The sequence below is a fragment of the Crocodylus siamensis genome, chromosome 3, assembly GCF_052110815.1.
Source record: "Crocodylus siamensis isolate JL-2025a chromosome 3, ASM5211081v1, whole genome shotgun sequence".
Lineage (NCBI taxonomy): Eukaryota > Metazoa > Chordata > Crocodylia > Crocodylidae > Crocodylus > Crocodylus siamensis.
Genome location: NC_143397.1, coordinates 232518340 through 232535181, shown reverse-complemented (window position 1 = coordinate 232535181; position 16842 = coordinate 232518340). Strand labels below are relative to the sequence as shown.

The following is a 16842-nucleotide window of genomic DNA, read 5'->3' as shown; positions in this document are numbered from 1 at the left end:
CGTGCTTGCAAGAATGTTGGGAGAAACCATATCAAAAGCCTTGTTTAAGTCTGGAGCCTTGACTGCTCTTTCCACGTTCACAGAGCCAGTCATCTCATCATAGAAGGCAATCAGGTTGGTCAGGCATGACTTGCCCCTGGTGAATCCATGCTGACTGTTCCTAATCACCTTCTCCTCCAAGTGCTTAGAAATGGATTCCTTGAGGACCTGCTCCATGATTTTTCCAGTGACAGGGGTTAGGCTGACCATTCTGTAATTCTTTGGATCCTCCTTCTTCACTTTCTTAAATATGGGCGGTATGATTGCCCTTTTCCAGTCATCTGTGAACTCTCCCAATCAACATGAATTTTCAAAGATGATGTCCAGTGGCTCTGCAATCACATCAGTCAATGCCCTTAACGCTCTCAGGTACATCCCATCTGGTCCTAGGGACTTGTATATATCCAGCTTTTAAAATAGTCCCTAACATGTTTGTTCCTTATCATTTTGCTGTTGTTGTTCTTCTTTTTTGTAGGACAGATTATTTTCACTTTAAATTAAATATGTTTCTGAAACATAATTCTATGACTTTAGTGGTTCACACACGGATTAAATCATCATGTAACAGATCTTCCACAACCTGTATGTTAGTGATACATGATTTCAGCAACAATTTCAACTAAGAAAACCATGGTTTTATTTAGATGCCTGTAAAAGTCAGTCAGTCTTTTTAACATTCTCAGTACAGGCAGTCTTCAGACTTATGACACAATTGGTTCCTGAAAACCACATCTTAAGTTGAAACGTCATAACTCAGAACCTATTTTCCCATAGAAACAATGTTATAAATGGGGAATTGGTTCCTGAACCAAGGCCTGCTACCCTATTTTCATCAAAAATAACTCAGAATGTTGTACTCAGTTCATTATAGATGTGTAATATAGCTACATTACTGTATTTATATTGTAAATAGCAATCATATTGATTTGGAAGGACTTATTTGAGGTGACTTTCCTGGACTTTTTGAAGGGCTCTGGGTTAGACTTTTTGAAGGCTCCTTGGCTGGAGTCTTTTCAGGAGTCTTGGCTGCAGGTTTTTCTGGAGACCTGTCTGCTTTCTTAAAGAAAGCATCCAAGGAAGTTTGGACAGATGTTCTCCAGGGAGATAGGCAATGCAGTGAACTTGTTCAATGGCATGGCATTACATTGGATCAAGCATCATAAAGTCAAAATAGGATGTCAATTTATAAATGTCGTAAGTGTTGTTTGTTGTAACTCAAAATGTCTTAAGTCAAGGGCTGCCGGTATAGCACATTTTTGTTACTGGAATTTAAAATACAAATTAAACCTTAAAAATCAAAAAATTATGAAAATAGATCTATTCTATACAGCAGAATTTTCATTAATGAGAAAAATATGTTGTCACAATGTTCTTCCTAAGTTATCAACATGGTTATGTTTTAACCTTTAAACAGATTGTTTTTCTGCAAAGATTTAGCAGCAGCAATTATCCCAGATTTAAAATAAAATAAACCTACAAGGCCATTAATGTCTATGTTTCTTGTTGTGGGATATTGCATTAGGAAGTCAAATAAAAGCCTAAGAGTGCTTAGATAGGGCATTCTTGTCTGCCATACTGTGATTAAGTGGGATTTAGGCTGATCTTTGCATGACTTCCGCTGTTACTGATGGAAATGAAAAGCACCATAGAGACAGTGTTACTTGGCAGTGTGTTAGCCAAATTGTTCCATCACCAAATCTATATAGAGCTATTAACAATGGTTTCTGAGGTTGTGCTGACATAGCCTTATAGTAGCTTAAATTAAGGCACAGAGGGAAACCAAGTATAAAGCTGTCATTCAGTAGGGTAAATTAAGACTCCATTATTCTACCTGGATTACCGTATAATAATTAGATCAGTTTGGGGTGGTATATTTAAGTGATAATGTACTGAATTTTAAGAGGTATCTCCTATTGGAGTATAACACATAAGTCTACATTCCTCTGAGTCAAGAGATAGCCTTCCAGATCCTTACCTGGCTATAGGTGAAAAATTATTGTATACTAAGAGGTAATATTACTGTGAGCTACTGTTTACATATTGAGTGAATGCTCTGTTACAAAAAACCTGAGATTTAGATTCCTGTATGTATAAGAATAAAGCAAAAAAGCAAGAAGGTTTGAAAAGGACTTTTTTAGAGCATGCATCAAGCAGAGAAAGAAAGCAGTCTTTACAGGAGCTTCTTTTGTGAAAGAGGAAAACTTTTAAACCTTTAAAGTTACTCCTTCTATGGACAGTTCTACCTTAGAGGAGTTTGGCAAAGATGAAGATTAAAGATCATAATTACTTTCAACATGGTACAACAAAATACACAAATGTCTGTCTTTTAGGAAGCCTGTATTTTCACTGTGGGCTCTTGGGGTCTGTCACTGAAAAGCAACCAGTTATTTTGACAAGGGTTAAACAAGATGGCTTGCCTTTATAGAGTGCGTCTTTCCCAAAAGAGAACTGTGCTGGTGTAAATAGTTGAGAAAGATGTGGGTTGTCTGAGAAAGTGACTAGAAACAAATAAATAAAAGTTAAGGGACCGCCTACGTATAAATAATGCAATAATGTACACGATTCCTGAGAAAGTCATTTATGACTGGATGTCATTTTGAAATTCTGAAATTCAGATCAGTGACAGAAACGGCTACATTGCTAAAATTCCATCAGACAGCATGGCCAGGGATAGAAGAATTCATGCAAAAATGAATCACAGGCCCAATGGTCTTAAATTTTGATGTAGGATTTCTTTTAGGAGCTCCAGTGAACCAAGGTATCTCCAGGAAAATCATATTATATCAGATCAATATAAGGCAATTGAGCCCAGAATATACTGTGATTCAGAACTGTTTATTTGTCTAAACTTAGAGTAGAGGAAAACAGGAATACTTTTTTTTCAATAACCTGTGCATATTCCTGCCTGGAGGTGCAAATAGTCTTCAATGTGTCCCATCTCAGGGGCAATCATGTACAGAAATCCTCTCACAGAAGTTTATTTATAGGTGACTAATCTCAATCTCTTCTTCAGGCAGGTTTTTCACATTCCTACCCCAATATGCATATGGTGCAGCTTGGACCATTAAACCATTTAGAGTCTAAATGTGCAAAGGTCATGTTGAAGCACTCAAGTATCATATAATGAAAATTCACTTTTCATAGTTCAAGGAGTTTTACACAACATTTTCTCCATTTTTGCATGCTAGAGTGTTATGGTAAATTCTTACTCATGGATTAGTTCAAAGATGTGCATAGTTCTTTCCTGCCATTGAAAAACAGAGAAACTAGTTCTAGCATAATCTTTATAACTGACACATATAAAAGAGTGCAAATACATCTATACTAATGGGTTTGGAAAATAACATTTATACCATAGAGCTAAATGATTACTATATAGAGTTACTAGTCCTGCTAAATTGCAATAATTATATGTTCCTAAAGGCCTGATTGCTGTTGTTTAGCTCCAATTGCTTTTAGACAAAATAGTGATTTAAAAATCTATTACCACCTACTGCACCAATATATAATAAAATATCCAAGTATTTTTCATTTTGGTATTGGGCACTTAGCTTATGTTCCCCTCACTCATTTTGTAAAAGAAAAAAAAAAACCTCTAAAAAATGGATAACATACTGATTCCAATATAAAATCTGTGTTCTCCATATGTGATTCTATTAATTTGCCCTTGCCCTGTTTCCAATTAGAGTTATATTATCTTGAATTCACGAATGATTCGTGGCATATTTCTCTGGCATTTTATTCTATATATTATTCTGTTTGTGTCGGATTTTATCAGGGTATAATCTTTGTGAATGCATTTTCTAGACAGCTGATGCATTGAGCAACTGAGGTTTTGTGGCATCTTTAAAGTAGCCATTTCTCTACACTGGTATCAGGAAAGAAATAAATGACTGGGAAGGACCTCTTGAGTCAACACATACAGTTCCCTGCTCTGGAAGTAACTGTGTCAAATTCTAACATTGTTCACATTTCATCTTGAAACCACTTATGATAGCTCAAATACAGTGTACTCTTTACAAGATAAGGAAGAGGTTGTTGCCTACTTTGTTTCTTACAGTGACCCTGATTTTGCACCAGAATCATATAAAGTTATAGAGAAGTGGGGCTGGAAGGGACCTCCAAAGATCATGTAGTCCAATCATCTGCCAAGGCAGAATCATCCACATCTAAACCATCCTATAATCTAAATCATAATCTAAACTCTACATAAGACTACCATAAACCATGGCACAACATAGACCTAAAAACCAAAACTGCCACAGGTAAAGCAGAGGAACCATGGCAGCCAATGTCCTGCTTCTATAAAATGCTGACAATGTACATTCAAGAGGTCCTGGGCAGAGGGCCATGCCCATGCTGCAGAGCAAAGCAAAACCCCCATGGTCCATACCACTCTTGACATGGGTAAAATCTCCCCCTTACAACTAGCAGAAAAGAGCTGGAATCACATGCAGGTGGGACTTGAAGCTGGAGATGGCAGAACAGTCTCTTCATCTCTTAAATACCCATTCCACAATTCAGAGGTTCTGGTGAACTCAGGGCTTCTGTGTTTTCACATTCTCACCCATTCTTGGTGCTGAAAGATGCTGCCTCTTCTCCCTTCACTGATATACTTGTCATATTTTGGTTTCCATATTTTCTGGGTTTATCCATTGGGATTAGAAAGGAGATTACCTCATCAAACAACAGTGGGGAAATGGACAGTTCATTTTTTATGGAGAGCTTGAGAATGAAGGGTCTATCTTAATAGCTTGGGTGAGGTCTCAAAGTAGGAGGTAGCATCAAGTCAGGATAGAAGCTATGGACTAAACAAGAAGGGAGCCAGAGACAAAGATGAATCGCTAAGCCTGAGAAGTGCTGAATAACCAAAATTCTGTAAATGCAGGATTTATATTTTGAAGCTTGATGCTCTGCAACCAGTAGTGTTCAGGTGATATCATTGCTGCAATGGTCCAGGAGATATGTGAATAGCAAGAATTCACATGGGTGGTATCTTTTATTTGACCACTGTATTGTTGGTATAGACTTGCCTTCTTGCAACCAGTAGCATAGTCAGGCACAGCTTGGCTCACTTAAGATCAGGTGGCTCCTGGCAAGCCTGGAGTTTGGTGCAGTCCCTTAGCTCTCACAGTCCCCTAACATTCACTTGCCTGGTAAGATACTGAGTCCTGACAGATGGGGTTAATAAGACTCCCCCACAACCTGCAAAATAACAGCAGGGAGCAATAATTAATTACATTCACTATTTGCACAGCATGGCTGCTGTTTAGTTAGAGACTTTAAGCCTAAAGTAGAGTAGGAAAGCTAGATAGCCCAGTGGATTCTTTTAGTTTAAGGGAAAAATTTTAAATATTCTCTGACTAAATGTCCTCTGGTTTACAGTCTTGTTCCTTCTTGTTATAACTGAAAATGGTAACATTCTATGATTTTATAACATTACATTAATGGTCATATTCACTGTAGTAGAAAAAGAAAATCCCCACAAATTGTACACCATTAGTTATGACATACCACACTTTCCTGGAACCTACACAAAAAATCCTCCAACAGTGGCAACCCATACTAGAAGAAGACCCAAATCTTAAAGAGTTCTTTCCAGAACCACCCATCCTAGCCTTTAAATGAGACCCAAACCTTGCCAACCTCATCACCACAAGCAAACTCCCTCTTACCCAAACCATACCTAATGGATCCAGACCATGCCAGGTCAAGAAATTCCAAATCTGCCAACACATCTCTACCACTCCCACAATAATCACATCTTACAACAGAACCATCACCATTTTTGGATCTTATACCTGCACCTCCAGAAATGCTACATATCTCATCCAGTGCAGCCAATGCCCTGATGGAAAATAGGAATCAGAACTCATGATAAAGGTGATATCTTTATTCGATCAACTAGATTTTTGGGGAAAAAAAAATAATTGCAAGCTTCAGGCACACGCACCCTTCTTTAGGCATAGGAGAAAAGATTGTAAAAGTTCTCCCAGGTAGAAATGAAAGTTAATATTTAGGAGAGTTAAAGGTATGGTAAAATCTCCTGTTTGACACAGTTCATTTTATGCAGGTTAGGCTCAGAGAAAACTTGGTGTAGTCTGATGAAAAATATGTAGGAGAAACCAAAAAACAACTGCACCAAAGTAAATGCACACGAAAAATCCATCAAACACAAAAATATCCAATTACTGGTGGGTGCATACTTCTCACAGGACAATCACTCACTCTCCAATCTCTCAGCCCTAATCCTCAAAGGGAACTTGCAAAACACCTTTCATAGACAAGCCTATGAACTTCACCTCATAAATCTACTGGATACAAAAAATTATGGACTCATTATAGAAATTGGAATTACGACACATTACAATCTGCCTGACATCTGATTCACCAGGTACCTGCCTGACCTTTCCATTTGCACTCCCTTGCCGCCTCCTTCCCTCCCCTCTTTTTCTGCCCTTTGTCTTCCTAAGTTCCAGCTATTTACCCTTTTTTTAGACTGCCTGTTTTCTACCTTGGAGAATTCAACTACAGTAAAGTCTTCCTTACTTACCTTTGGCATTATTTCCCCCTAGTTTTCCCCTCTTCCTTTCCCTTCTCCATCCTTTGTTTTCCCAATTTCTACCTATTTACATTCTTACGGACATCCTGTCATGCTTTTAGCTTCTTTCATTCCTTGGAGATCTCAGAACAGCAGAAACTTCCTATGCCTGAAGATCAGTAATTGTGCCTGAAAGCTTGCCAAGAACCTCTTCCAACTACTCACTTGGACTAATAAAAGATATCACATCTACGCAAAGAAGCTTGCCTGCCTATGTCCTCAGACCAACATGGCTACAACCAAAAACCCTGTATTAAAGGCTACAATATTTGTCTAGTTGTGCTCTTTAAAAATGATACCTGACATCTTCCTGTGATGTTTTTTTCTTTTCTCCCTATTTTGTTAAATTTGAAGTATGATACCTAAAGATTTTTAATTAATAGAATGACTTATTGGTAAATATACTGCCGTTATTTATTACTGCTGTGCAAGTAACCTAAAAGTGCTAGCCAATGCATCTCACTCTTTATTTTTGTTATTCTCTCAGATATCCTAAGGCTATCTTTCCTTCTGTTTAAAGATGCACTCTTTTTTATACTATACAATGTGACATAGCATAAAGAATACATCATCTATGCATCACAAATTGGTCATTTCCCTTATTAATAGACCATGTTTGTTTGTATAACTTATCTACATGTGTCATACATAGTTACATCTTTTATCTGTGTGAAAGACCAGCATCTATGGTTTTGGCCCACAGAGGTCACATGCATAAAACCTGGGGCCCTCAAAAGCACACACAGAGCATTGTTTTACTTTGAGTGTGCTTCTAAGATGTACTGACATTTTCTTTGTATGCCTGCAAGCTGCAATTAAGCAGCATACCTTTATTGTGTGTAGTTTGTGTAAGTTCTGTCAAACTGAATTACTGAGGAACTCTACCAGCTGGAAATACACATACATGACTTGGCATTCGTAGCCTGGGTGAACCCTGTTTCAATTAAAAATGCTGCCACTTTTGATGATGCTTGGTAATAGAAATTCGAAGCAAAATGCAATGCTTATTGTGCCTGTTTGTATGACGATAACCATTATGTTCTTAAAGTTTACAGCAGTTTCAAAAAGGCTCTGATTCTTGTGCTGTGGGAAGGACCTGAAAGGATATGAAGTTTAGTAACAAGTACTTGACTTTGTGGTAATTAGCAGATTGTCTTAACAGAAATGTGAATTGAATTTGTGTTCCTATTAAAGCTTTGTGAACTCTTCCATGAAATTTACCATTTCTTGTTTAACTTCTTGAGGACTCCTGAATTCTGAATGTCAGTGAACAGATTGCTGGTGCTTAGTATTTACATGTTTTTCCCTCCTTTCATTTATAGCCCCCTGTGGAGGAAACTTGACAGGCTCATCTGGCTTTATTCTTTCACCAAACTTCCCTCATCCCTATCCTCACAGCAGAGACTGTGATTGGACTATCACAGTTAATAATGACTATGTTATATCATTAGCATTTATCAGGTAAGCGGATACTTGGTTCTCATTTATAAAATGATGATACTTTTAAAGTGTCAGCGGCTTTTCGGATCTGTATGGTATATGAACTGACAGCACCTAATGCATATGAAGTTGTGCAGTAGTTACCATTTGGCAGTCTCAGGAAAAATGCCAAGGGTCAGATAGGTATTGCATTTAGCACACATGGGGGTCAATATGGTGAAATACTAAGTAGTTCTGTGCACTTCAGAATATCCTCAGTTTCCAGCTTCCAGGCTAATGTGGAAATGGGTGGTACTCAGCCCTTTACAGATCTGAGCCTTCAAAGAGGTGCTCTCTAGAGTAAAATTAGCATGGCAGTGTGACATGTTTTACTGGGCTTTTCCTAATCTGCCAGAGTGTACTTCAGTGATGAGGACTATCAGTTACACAACTTACTTAGGAGATAGTCGCATGAGATTAAAGCAAAATACTCTTTAGATATTGTTCCGTTACCATGTGTCATTACAGAAAAAATAGCTCATGTGAATAGTGTCCTGATTATTGAATGCTGTTAAATCCCTTTATCATAATGCAGGACTTAATGCAGATTAATAAAATTTGCAAAGGAAATCTTGCTGCTTATGCTATTTTGTAATCCATAAAGGAAAATCAGTGTACAGAGAAATTTTGTGGTGAAAAAAATATGCAACTGTTTCTGATATATATTTGTTTTTCCCAAAACCTCCACTGGGTTTTGAGGCCCCATTATACTGTATGTTTTACAAAGAAAGATACACTTTTTCTTTTCTTTGGTTTGATATTTAGTCATGTGTTTCATGTATATTCTTTTGGCATAAATATTGCCCTAATGATGATTTATTGGCTATTTTGCTATCAAGTAAATTAGATATTGTTAAGTTTAAAGTAGTAACTGCTATGTCACATACAAGCTTTTTAGAAAACTTGTTTAGAGACCTCCATGAATCATTTGATTTAGAAAAAAATTCATTGAACTACTGCATGTTGAACTAAGTTTAGGTAGTTGTAATTTATGTCATAACATCAAATATAAAGTTAACTGTTTGTTAGTAAGAATATCTATGAATGTCTTAATGAATGAAATAAAGTAAATTAAGTCATTTTAGTCCAGTTGAATTGATGTTCCACATAACAGAATGCACTGTAAGAGTACCAATCCTGAAAATTAATTTCTATTTATATTGATAACATTAGTAAGTTAGTTGGCTTGTTGATTACTTCAGAATCTGTAACACTGTCATGTAAATTAGTACAACACTTCAGAAATCTTTGAACACTTCACAACATCACATACCCCTTGCACATAAGAATATTTAACTTTTTTACATTACAGAAGAAGGCCCATCCAGCTCAGAGTTGAATCAGGCCTTTAATACCTACATTTCCTTAGTTGTGAACCAAGGAAATATAGGCAGTAAAGTATGCAGATGAAAATTAAGTCTTGCTTCTTGCTTTCACCAATAACATTTTAAAATCTCTGTTCACATATGGACGCATGTGAAAGTCTGTCTGGTCAAGAAAAAGTCTCCATCTTCAAACAAAGAGAATCATAGCATCACAGAAAAGTAGGGCTGAAAGGGACCTCAAGGAGGTCATTTACTCCAACCCCCTGCTCAAGACAGGATCATCCCAATCTACACCATCATAGAGAACTATTTGCCTAACCTATTCTTAAAACCTTTGAGAATCATCTTCATGCCCAAAACATAAAACACCCTTTAGTTTGTCACAGGTAAAGCAAGGTAATGGCAGCCAATGTCCTGCCACTGCAAGGACAGAAAGTAGTTTGTTAAAATATGCTCAAAAGTTTTTTAAAAAACAGCATATCCAAGCTAGGACAATAAAGAAGAGACATTGGATGTCTGATTGCGGTAGCCTTTCTTGTTACCTGCAGACTGCCACTAACCCCTAGAGTCTCTAGAAGGTCATAGATTGTCAGTGCAGGAACATCTCATAATTATGAGTATTTTTCCCTTTTAGAAATAATGTTGTGATATATTCATTTAAACTGATCAGAATGAAAAAAATTATGTCAAGTATACTCCATCTAATATTCCCATTCTTTTTAATGTTTTTTAGTTTCAGTATAGAACCAAATTATGACTTTCTCTATATCTATGATGGAGCAGACAGCAATAGCCCCCTCATTGGGAGTTTTCAAGATAGTAAGTTGCCAGAGAGAATAGAAAGCAGCTCCAACAACATGCATCTGGCTTTTCGAAGTGATGGATCCGTTAGCTTTACAGGTTTCCACCTGGAGTATAAAGGTAAAGACAACAGTATTTCTTTCCCACTTTTTCTCTATCCCCCATATTCTATGGACTACCTATGAACAAACGTTGGTAAAATATGTTTAGTCTTATAAATATAAGGAAAGGCAATATAACAGGTGTAATGCAGGGTATGAGTATGAAAACTGGTCCATTATATGTATTTATTGCTGTCAGTCAGTGAATAATTTGTTAAATATTGATGTGTTTAGATCACTATTAAGTCATATATTTTTTTCTTTTTTCTGTACCTGTACTTGAATTTCTTTATTAATATAAATGTTTGAAACATATTTGTAAAGAAGAAATCATATTGTAGGACAGGGATATCCATCTTCTGATTGGCCAGGGGTCATGTACCACATAGGACCTTCAGGCCCTCCCTCTACACTGGCTGCAAACCCTTTCTCTACCACGTTTGGGACTTGAGGAGCAGGGCAGAAGCTGGAGGAGGGAGTGAGACTCCAAAGATTTCAGCTACAAAAGGAGTAATAGGGGGAGTGGCATCCTGGCAGTTGCTGCCCATTGGACAGTCCTGTGGACCATGGTAAAGCATTGGTTTACAAGTTATAAAACAAAAGGATACAATAACAAGTGTAATTTGACAGTGCTACTGGTCCTTACCCAAAAGAAAAATATAGTAAGGACCTTTCACATACTAGCAGATCATATTCCTAAAAGCTATGAAAAGCAGTAGGTTTTAACGGATTTAAAAATATTAAGTCTTTTAGGTCAATGATGTAATAGTAAAGATAATTTTCAAGTATATTCTATATGCCATTCCATAACAAATCTCTCATTGAGATCTTAACAGTATAAGCCATAACAGTAGAAGTTCAAAGTACCTATTTTTCCCAAGCTAATAAATTTACAAAGGAATAGCATTGTCGTATTTGAAACAAAAACACACAGTGTAAACCAAGTATGTACTTACCCAGTAAAAGATTATGACTCCTATTGGGTATAGATGAATGCTTGCATAGATTACATTACAGCCAATTTATAACAAGCCTTTTGGGCTAAGTATTCCTTTCCACTTCCTCAGAAATCAGTGCACACATTCAGAAAGACACAAAAGAGAGAGTGTGCACTCTGCTTGTCACATTTCCCAAACCACAGAGGCCCTTGTACTTCACCACAGGAGCAGGTTCTTGGTCTTCAAAATACTGTCTTTCACTCCATTAGAACTGTGCCCAGATAGGTTCACTCCAAAACTGTCAACTTTTTGTAGCTTCCTCACCCCTAGGTGAACACCTGCTCTTTAACCTGAGAAGTACATTGAAGAGTGACAGAGGCACACAGGCAGCACTTAGATATTCAAAGCTGAGAAGCAGCACAGGGGCACAGGTCCTGCGGTGAATTTTCTGTGATGATGGATTTTTAGGCACAAACAGCTTCCCGGAGTTCTTCTGAAGGGAACAGTTCCTACTCACTGCCCTTGCTGGGTATGAAATAATAAGACAACATCCATATCCAGTTTATTTTGCTCACTGTACTTCCTGTGGCCAGGGACCTCAGGAAAGCATTAGTCTCTTAAGAATCCTATGGACTTTCAAACCAAACCTGGATTCAGTTTTGTGCCTACCATCATTGTTAGTTTTCTTATAAAGTAAAAATATAGAAAAATAGGACTGGAAGGGATCTACCAGGTCACTGGGAACAGTTCTCTGCTATTACAGACAATTGTATATAACTGTAAAAACTTATCAAGCTCTATCATAAACATTGGTTGGTTTTCTTTTGCTCCCACTATGCTGTCAGAAACCTTGCTCCTTTAATGCTTTGGCCCCAACTACATGTTACATTTAAGGTGAGATTCACCAGTTAATCAGACTTTAAATTATGACCCAGCCACCCGTTCAACCAATTAATGGCAAGCTAAAACAAACAACAAGCTACAAGTTACTCCTAAAAAAATGTATAGTAACTTTGTACCTTGTTGTTTTCATGTCATTAATTGAACTTGTGGCCAGGTGCTCCCCTATGGCTGGGAGCCCCATCAACTTGTGGGCTCTCAGCCACAGGGGTGCACCACACACTGTCAGCCCTACAGCTGACAAGGCTCACAGTGGTGGCAGCAGGGAGAATACTGCCAATGCTCTGAGCCTGGTAAGCTGCTGGGCTTGCAGAAGAAGCAGTGTGGGGCATGCAGTGAGCCTAATCAGCTGATAAGACTCAGGATGGAGGCAGCGCATAGTGCATAAGAAGAGGTAGAATGGCATGGCTGCTGCCTCTGAGAATTCAGCAAAAAAATCTAATAGACTAGATATGGAAAGCTTGGGAGAAATAAAATAGACTTATTCCCAAATGAGATCTTAAGAAGAAAGAAAAGGAATGACTCATCCAGCAATGTAATATAAGCAGTTATTTGAGAACAAAATATTGAGCTTGGAGCATATGAGTTCCATTTCATTGGTTTGACTTCAGTCAAACTTTGGCCTCAAGGCTCTCTGATTGCAATAAGTTCCACAGGTTAATTCATTATGGTATGTGAAGCATAGGAAAAAAAGGACTGTTTTGCAGGATCACTTTACCCTGTAAGAGTATATGTGTGTTTTTCCTCTGAAAAAATGTCTTTTCTTCTGAAGGTAACCCTAGTTCTCTATGCCTGACCTGCTTTTAAGACAAATTCTTGTGTTATCAGAATCATTGTATGTTTTCATGAAAACATTTTCTCAGATTTAACACTATTACTTTAAAATAAGATTAAAGTAGACAGAAAGGGTGCTGGAGAAAAAAAATGTTGATAATTTGGGGGGAAAAGTAACACAGGTGAATTTTTGAAAAAAAAAAACAGTCCAGAAGGAAAAAGTTGTATGTCAATTTTTCCACCAGAGGAAGTCTTGTAAACCTCTGAGACTTGGAAAGGCTAATTAATTGTTTCACCTTCTCTTTTAAATTAAGTGGAAAAAAAACCTGTGTTAAAATCTAAAATCACCCTTCATTTTACTCATGCATCTAAGAAAGAATGACTGTAGGGTTGGTCCTAAGAGTTTGTAATCAATTCTGATCTTACCTTCATCATTAACTTGGTATTTGACCTTAGATAAAGATTCATTTTCTCTGCATCTCAAGACTCACCAGCTGTAAAAATGAGGATTGTGATTTGCCACCTTTAATTATAGTAGAAAATCACCAGTGAAACTCACAAAATTGTAATTTTTATTCCCCAAGTTGTGTGTACTCCAAAATTTGCCTTACCCTCTTTTTCTGACATGGTATCAACTCCCTTTGAAGCCAGCTCTGCCTAACAATATTATTTCATTTGATATTTGAAAACAAGGGCATTAACAAGTAGATAATATATTTTTATGGTAGAATTTTGATTATTTTCTTATTAAATGTGGGTCCATTTCTGATACCCTTCCTTAGGCAGAATAGTACCTTACTCTGTGGGTTAAGAAGTTGGTCTACTTGTTGAATAAATTACTAATAAAACAGATTGCAAAGGAACCAAAAACATACCAATAGTATTAGTCTGCCTTCAATTCTAAATTGATTAAGATAAGTGTAACTGCTACAAAGTTATGTCAGCCATTTGCATTAGGAAAGCTTTCTGATATTTAAATTTCAATTCACTGATTAATCTTTTAAAGATATGGTTATAATTTGGTTAAGCCTGTATACATAAATATGCAAAATCCAAAGCAAAATATCTAAAGAACAAATTAGTGGTATCTAAACTAATTCAAAGTATAATGATAAAATAGCTAATTTGTTTTAAAGGGATGAGTATCAAACTACTTTTTTTTCTAATCTTCCTTGAATTGTTTTTCCCTGCTACAAATGCCTGTTGTTCTTCAAGGTTACCATAGTTTGGTGTGAATGAGTCATTCTGTAATTTAAAAAAAAGTGAAGATAACATAAATATGGCATTTGAAATAGCAAATCTTTTATTTAACCAGAACAAAGAGCTGTAATCACACTTTTGAAAACTCTTAATACAGTATTTTATAAACCAAATATCTTTTCTCCAAAGATACAGTTGTAATAGACCTGCACTCTTTTACTTGTGGGTCTAATATGAGACCAGGCAGGGAACATCTGAAGCTAGGAAATCCAGTTAACTGGCTCCAGTATAACCTATGCCAGCTCTGTATTAGGTCTTTTCTTATTGCATTAGTTAGTTTGAATTCAGAACAGCCAATCTGAAAACAACACTCAAGACACACAGAGAAGTGCGATGGATAGCACAGGATAAAGCCATTAATAGATGCAATTGATTTGCCACTGATGAGTTGAGCTAACTTGGACTTTAAGCTCTATCCACATGTCCATTGCTTTACTAGCTCGTGTGAGCAAGATTCCAGGTACAGTTCATAACCCTTGATATGCCAGATAGTTCAAATTTATGATATCATTTAACGTGATTGTTATCAGGGAGATTTATTGTATTTTTGCTTGGATTTTTTTAACACTTTTTTCTTCCTTTCTGTTTCCAAGTACAGTCCCAGTATGTTGCCATACATTATTGTTCTATCCTCATCTAGAAAGCCATCACATCTTTTAGTATTTTGAGATCTGCTCATGAATGTTACTGAAAGACCCCAAATTCTGAACAGAGCTCCTAAACATTCCCCTAAAAGCTCCTACATCTTTGCCTTTAACTACCTAAGAGAGAGAGAGTAACCCATACCATCAGCCACACAGCTATCTCCCTAAAGGAGCATTTCACTGACCTTAAGGTCTCATTCTCGTCAGTGTTACCAGGCCATATTCCTTGATTGCTATCTTGGGTTCCTTGTCCCACCTTCTAGGTAGTTCTTTGATAGATGCCGGATTATTTCTGTCAGCGGTAGATAGATGCAGGATTATTTCTGTCAGCAGTAAAGGGTTCCCAGAATTTAATCAGAGGAAGCTCTAAAAATCTTTAATCAAATGCATCATGAATTTGTTTGTTGTTGTAAGGTTGTTACCATAAACGCTCCATGCCTCCCAAGGCTGGGGGGGGAGGTACAGTGACCGCCTACAGGCAGTGGCAGGGGCATGGTGGTGGCAAGTGGGGACTGTCCACAGGTGGCCATGCTGACTTGACGTCTGCAGCAAGGGTGGGCTGAGCATCGGCTGTCAGCAGAAGGCCACAGTAATGTTGGCAGTGTGGGGGGGAAAGGGGGTAAGTGTGGTGAGCAATGACCAGCCGCAGGCACCGCTGGCATCATTGGTGGCAGCCACTCTCAGGAGGTTCACCGCCAATCTCAGGGGGTGCATGTGCACCCACGTGTACCCTCTACTCATCGCCAATGGTTGTTAAATTAGTGTATCATAACACGCAGAGAGAAGCTGGTAAGTGCTGCAAGTCTGAAAACAGAGGACTGTAATTACAGTGTATTGGAGCAGACTTGATCAATTGAATCTGCTGGAGCATGGTAATTACCATGCTCCAGCAGACTAGTGTCTCGTGAATTAGCTTCCCCACACTGAAAAATGGTGGCGGGGTGCTTTAACTAAAACTCATTCAATGAGCTTTAGCTAAAGCACCCCTGCTGCCATTTTTCAATGCGGGGACACTGATACATGAGACACTCTGAGAGAAAGTGTCCCCACATTTGGAGTATGTGTATAAATGCCCAGAAGTTCAGATGTGTGGTATCTCTGAATTTGTGTCCACAGTCCTGGCTACTACTGAGAAACAGAATCTCAGAATGGCCCACTACATTTTTATGTGACAAGAGTTCCAGGTATGTTGTGAAACTTCATGTGGCCCCTGTTATTTCATATTAACTGATACCATTTTTCATATCTCAGAGCTTGATTTTTGCTATTTTGAGACTGAATTTGTAAATTGAAGGTACCAGCAGTTTAATGCTTTATGCTTAAATCCAGTTCAATTAAAAAAGCTCTGTTTTACAATACCTTAGTATTCAATCAACAATTCTGGGGATCTATCACTAATTACATCTTTTGAGTAGGGAAAATAACTGTGTTTCACCAGATACATGCTGTGATGAAATGTCCTGCCCCCTCCTCCTGCTGTGCCCATACACACATTCTAGCAATTCAACAACTGTAACCATTGGGTTTACGTTCCATATGTAGTAAATTATTCCACCTCATTTTGCTCGTATGTTTTATGAATCCTTATCTCTATAATATATAAGCATCTTCTAGCGTTATGGAATCTGCACAAAACACTTTTTTTCCCCTCTGTATTTTCATTAGGGAAAAAGAGTGGACTTTGGTGTTGTGGCAAAGTCAGGTTTTCATTACAGTTTTACCTTTCTTGGTTTTATGGCCATGCTATTCTCTTCGAGAACTGAGTTCCAGATTTGTGGGTGTATGTCTGATCTGATATATACACAGCTATCTGGATTCTTCTAGCTTTCCAAGGAGGCATGATTAGAATAAGGAAGTCTTGCATATAAATTAGGCATTTTAGAATAAGAGCTAGTGCCTTAAATTTGTCCCAGAGTGAAGCAGTGGGATGATGTGCTTTGGCATGTGTTGCTAACCAGAAGGCTGCTTTGTTCTTCTGTG

At 37.6% G+C, this 16842-nt stretch overlaps 1 protein-coding gene across 4 annotated transcripts in view; it reads left to right on the top strand.

Annotated features, from left to right (window-relative positions):
• Nucleotides 1-16842, top strand: part of CSMD3 (CUB and Sushi multiple domains 3) — a 1311906-nt gene that overhangs the window by 986364 nt on the left and 308700 nt on the right. For all 4 annotated transcript variants that reach the window (XM_090040525.1, XM_090040524.1, XM_090040523.1 and 1 more), the window contains 2 exons: nt 7963-8101; nt 10178-10365. In XM_090040525.1, coding sequence (XP_089896651.1) covers nt 7963-8101; nt 10178-10365 — 327 coding nt within the window. The remainder of the gene's footprint in view (nt 1-7962; nt 8102-10177; nt 10366-16842) is intronic.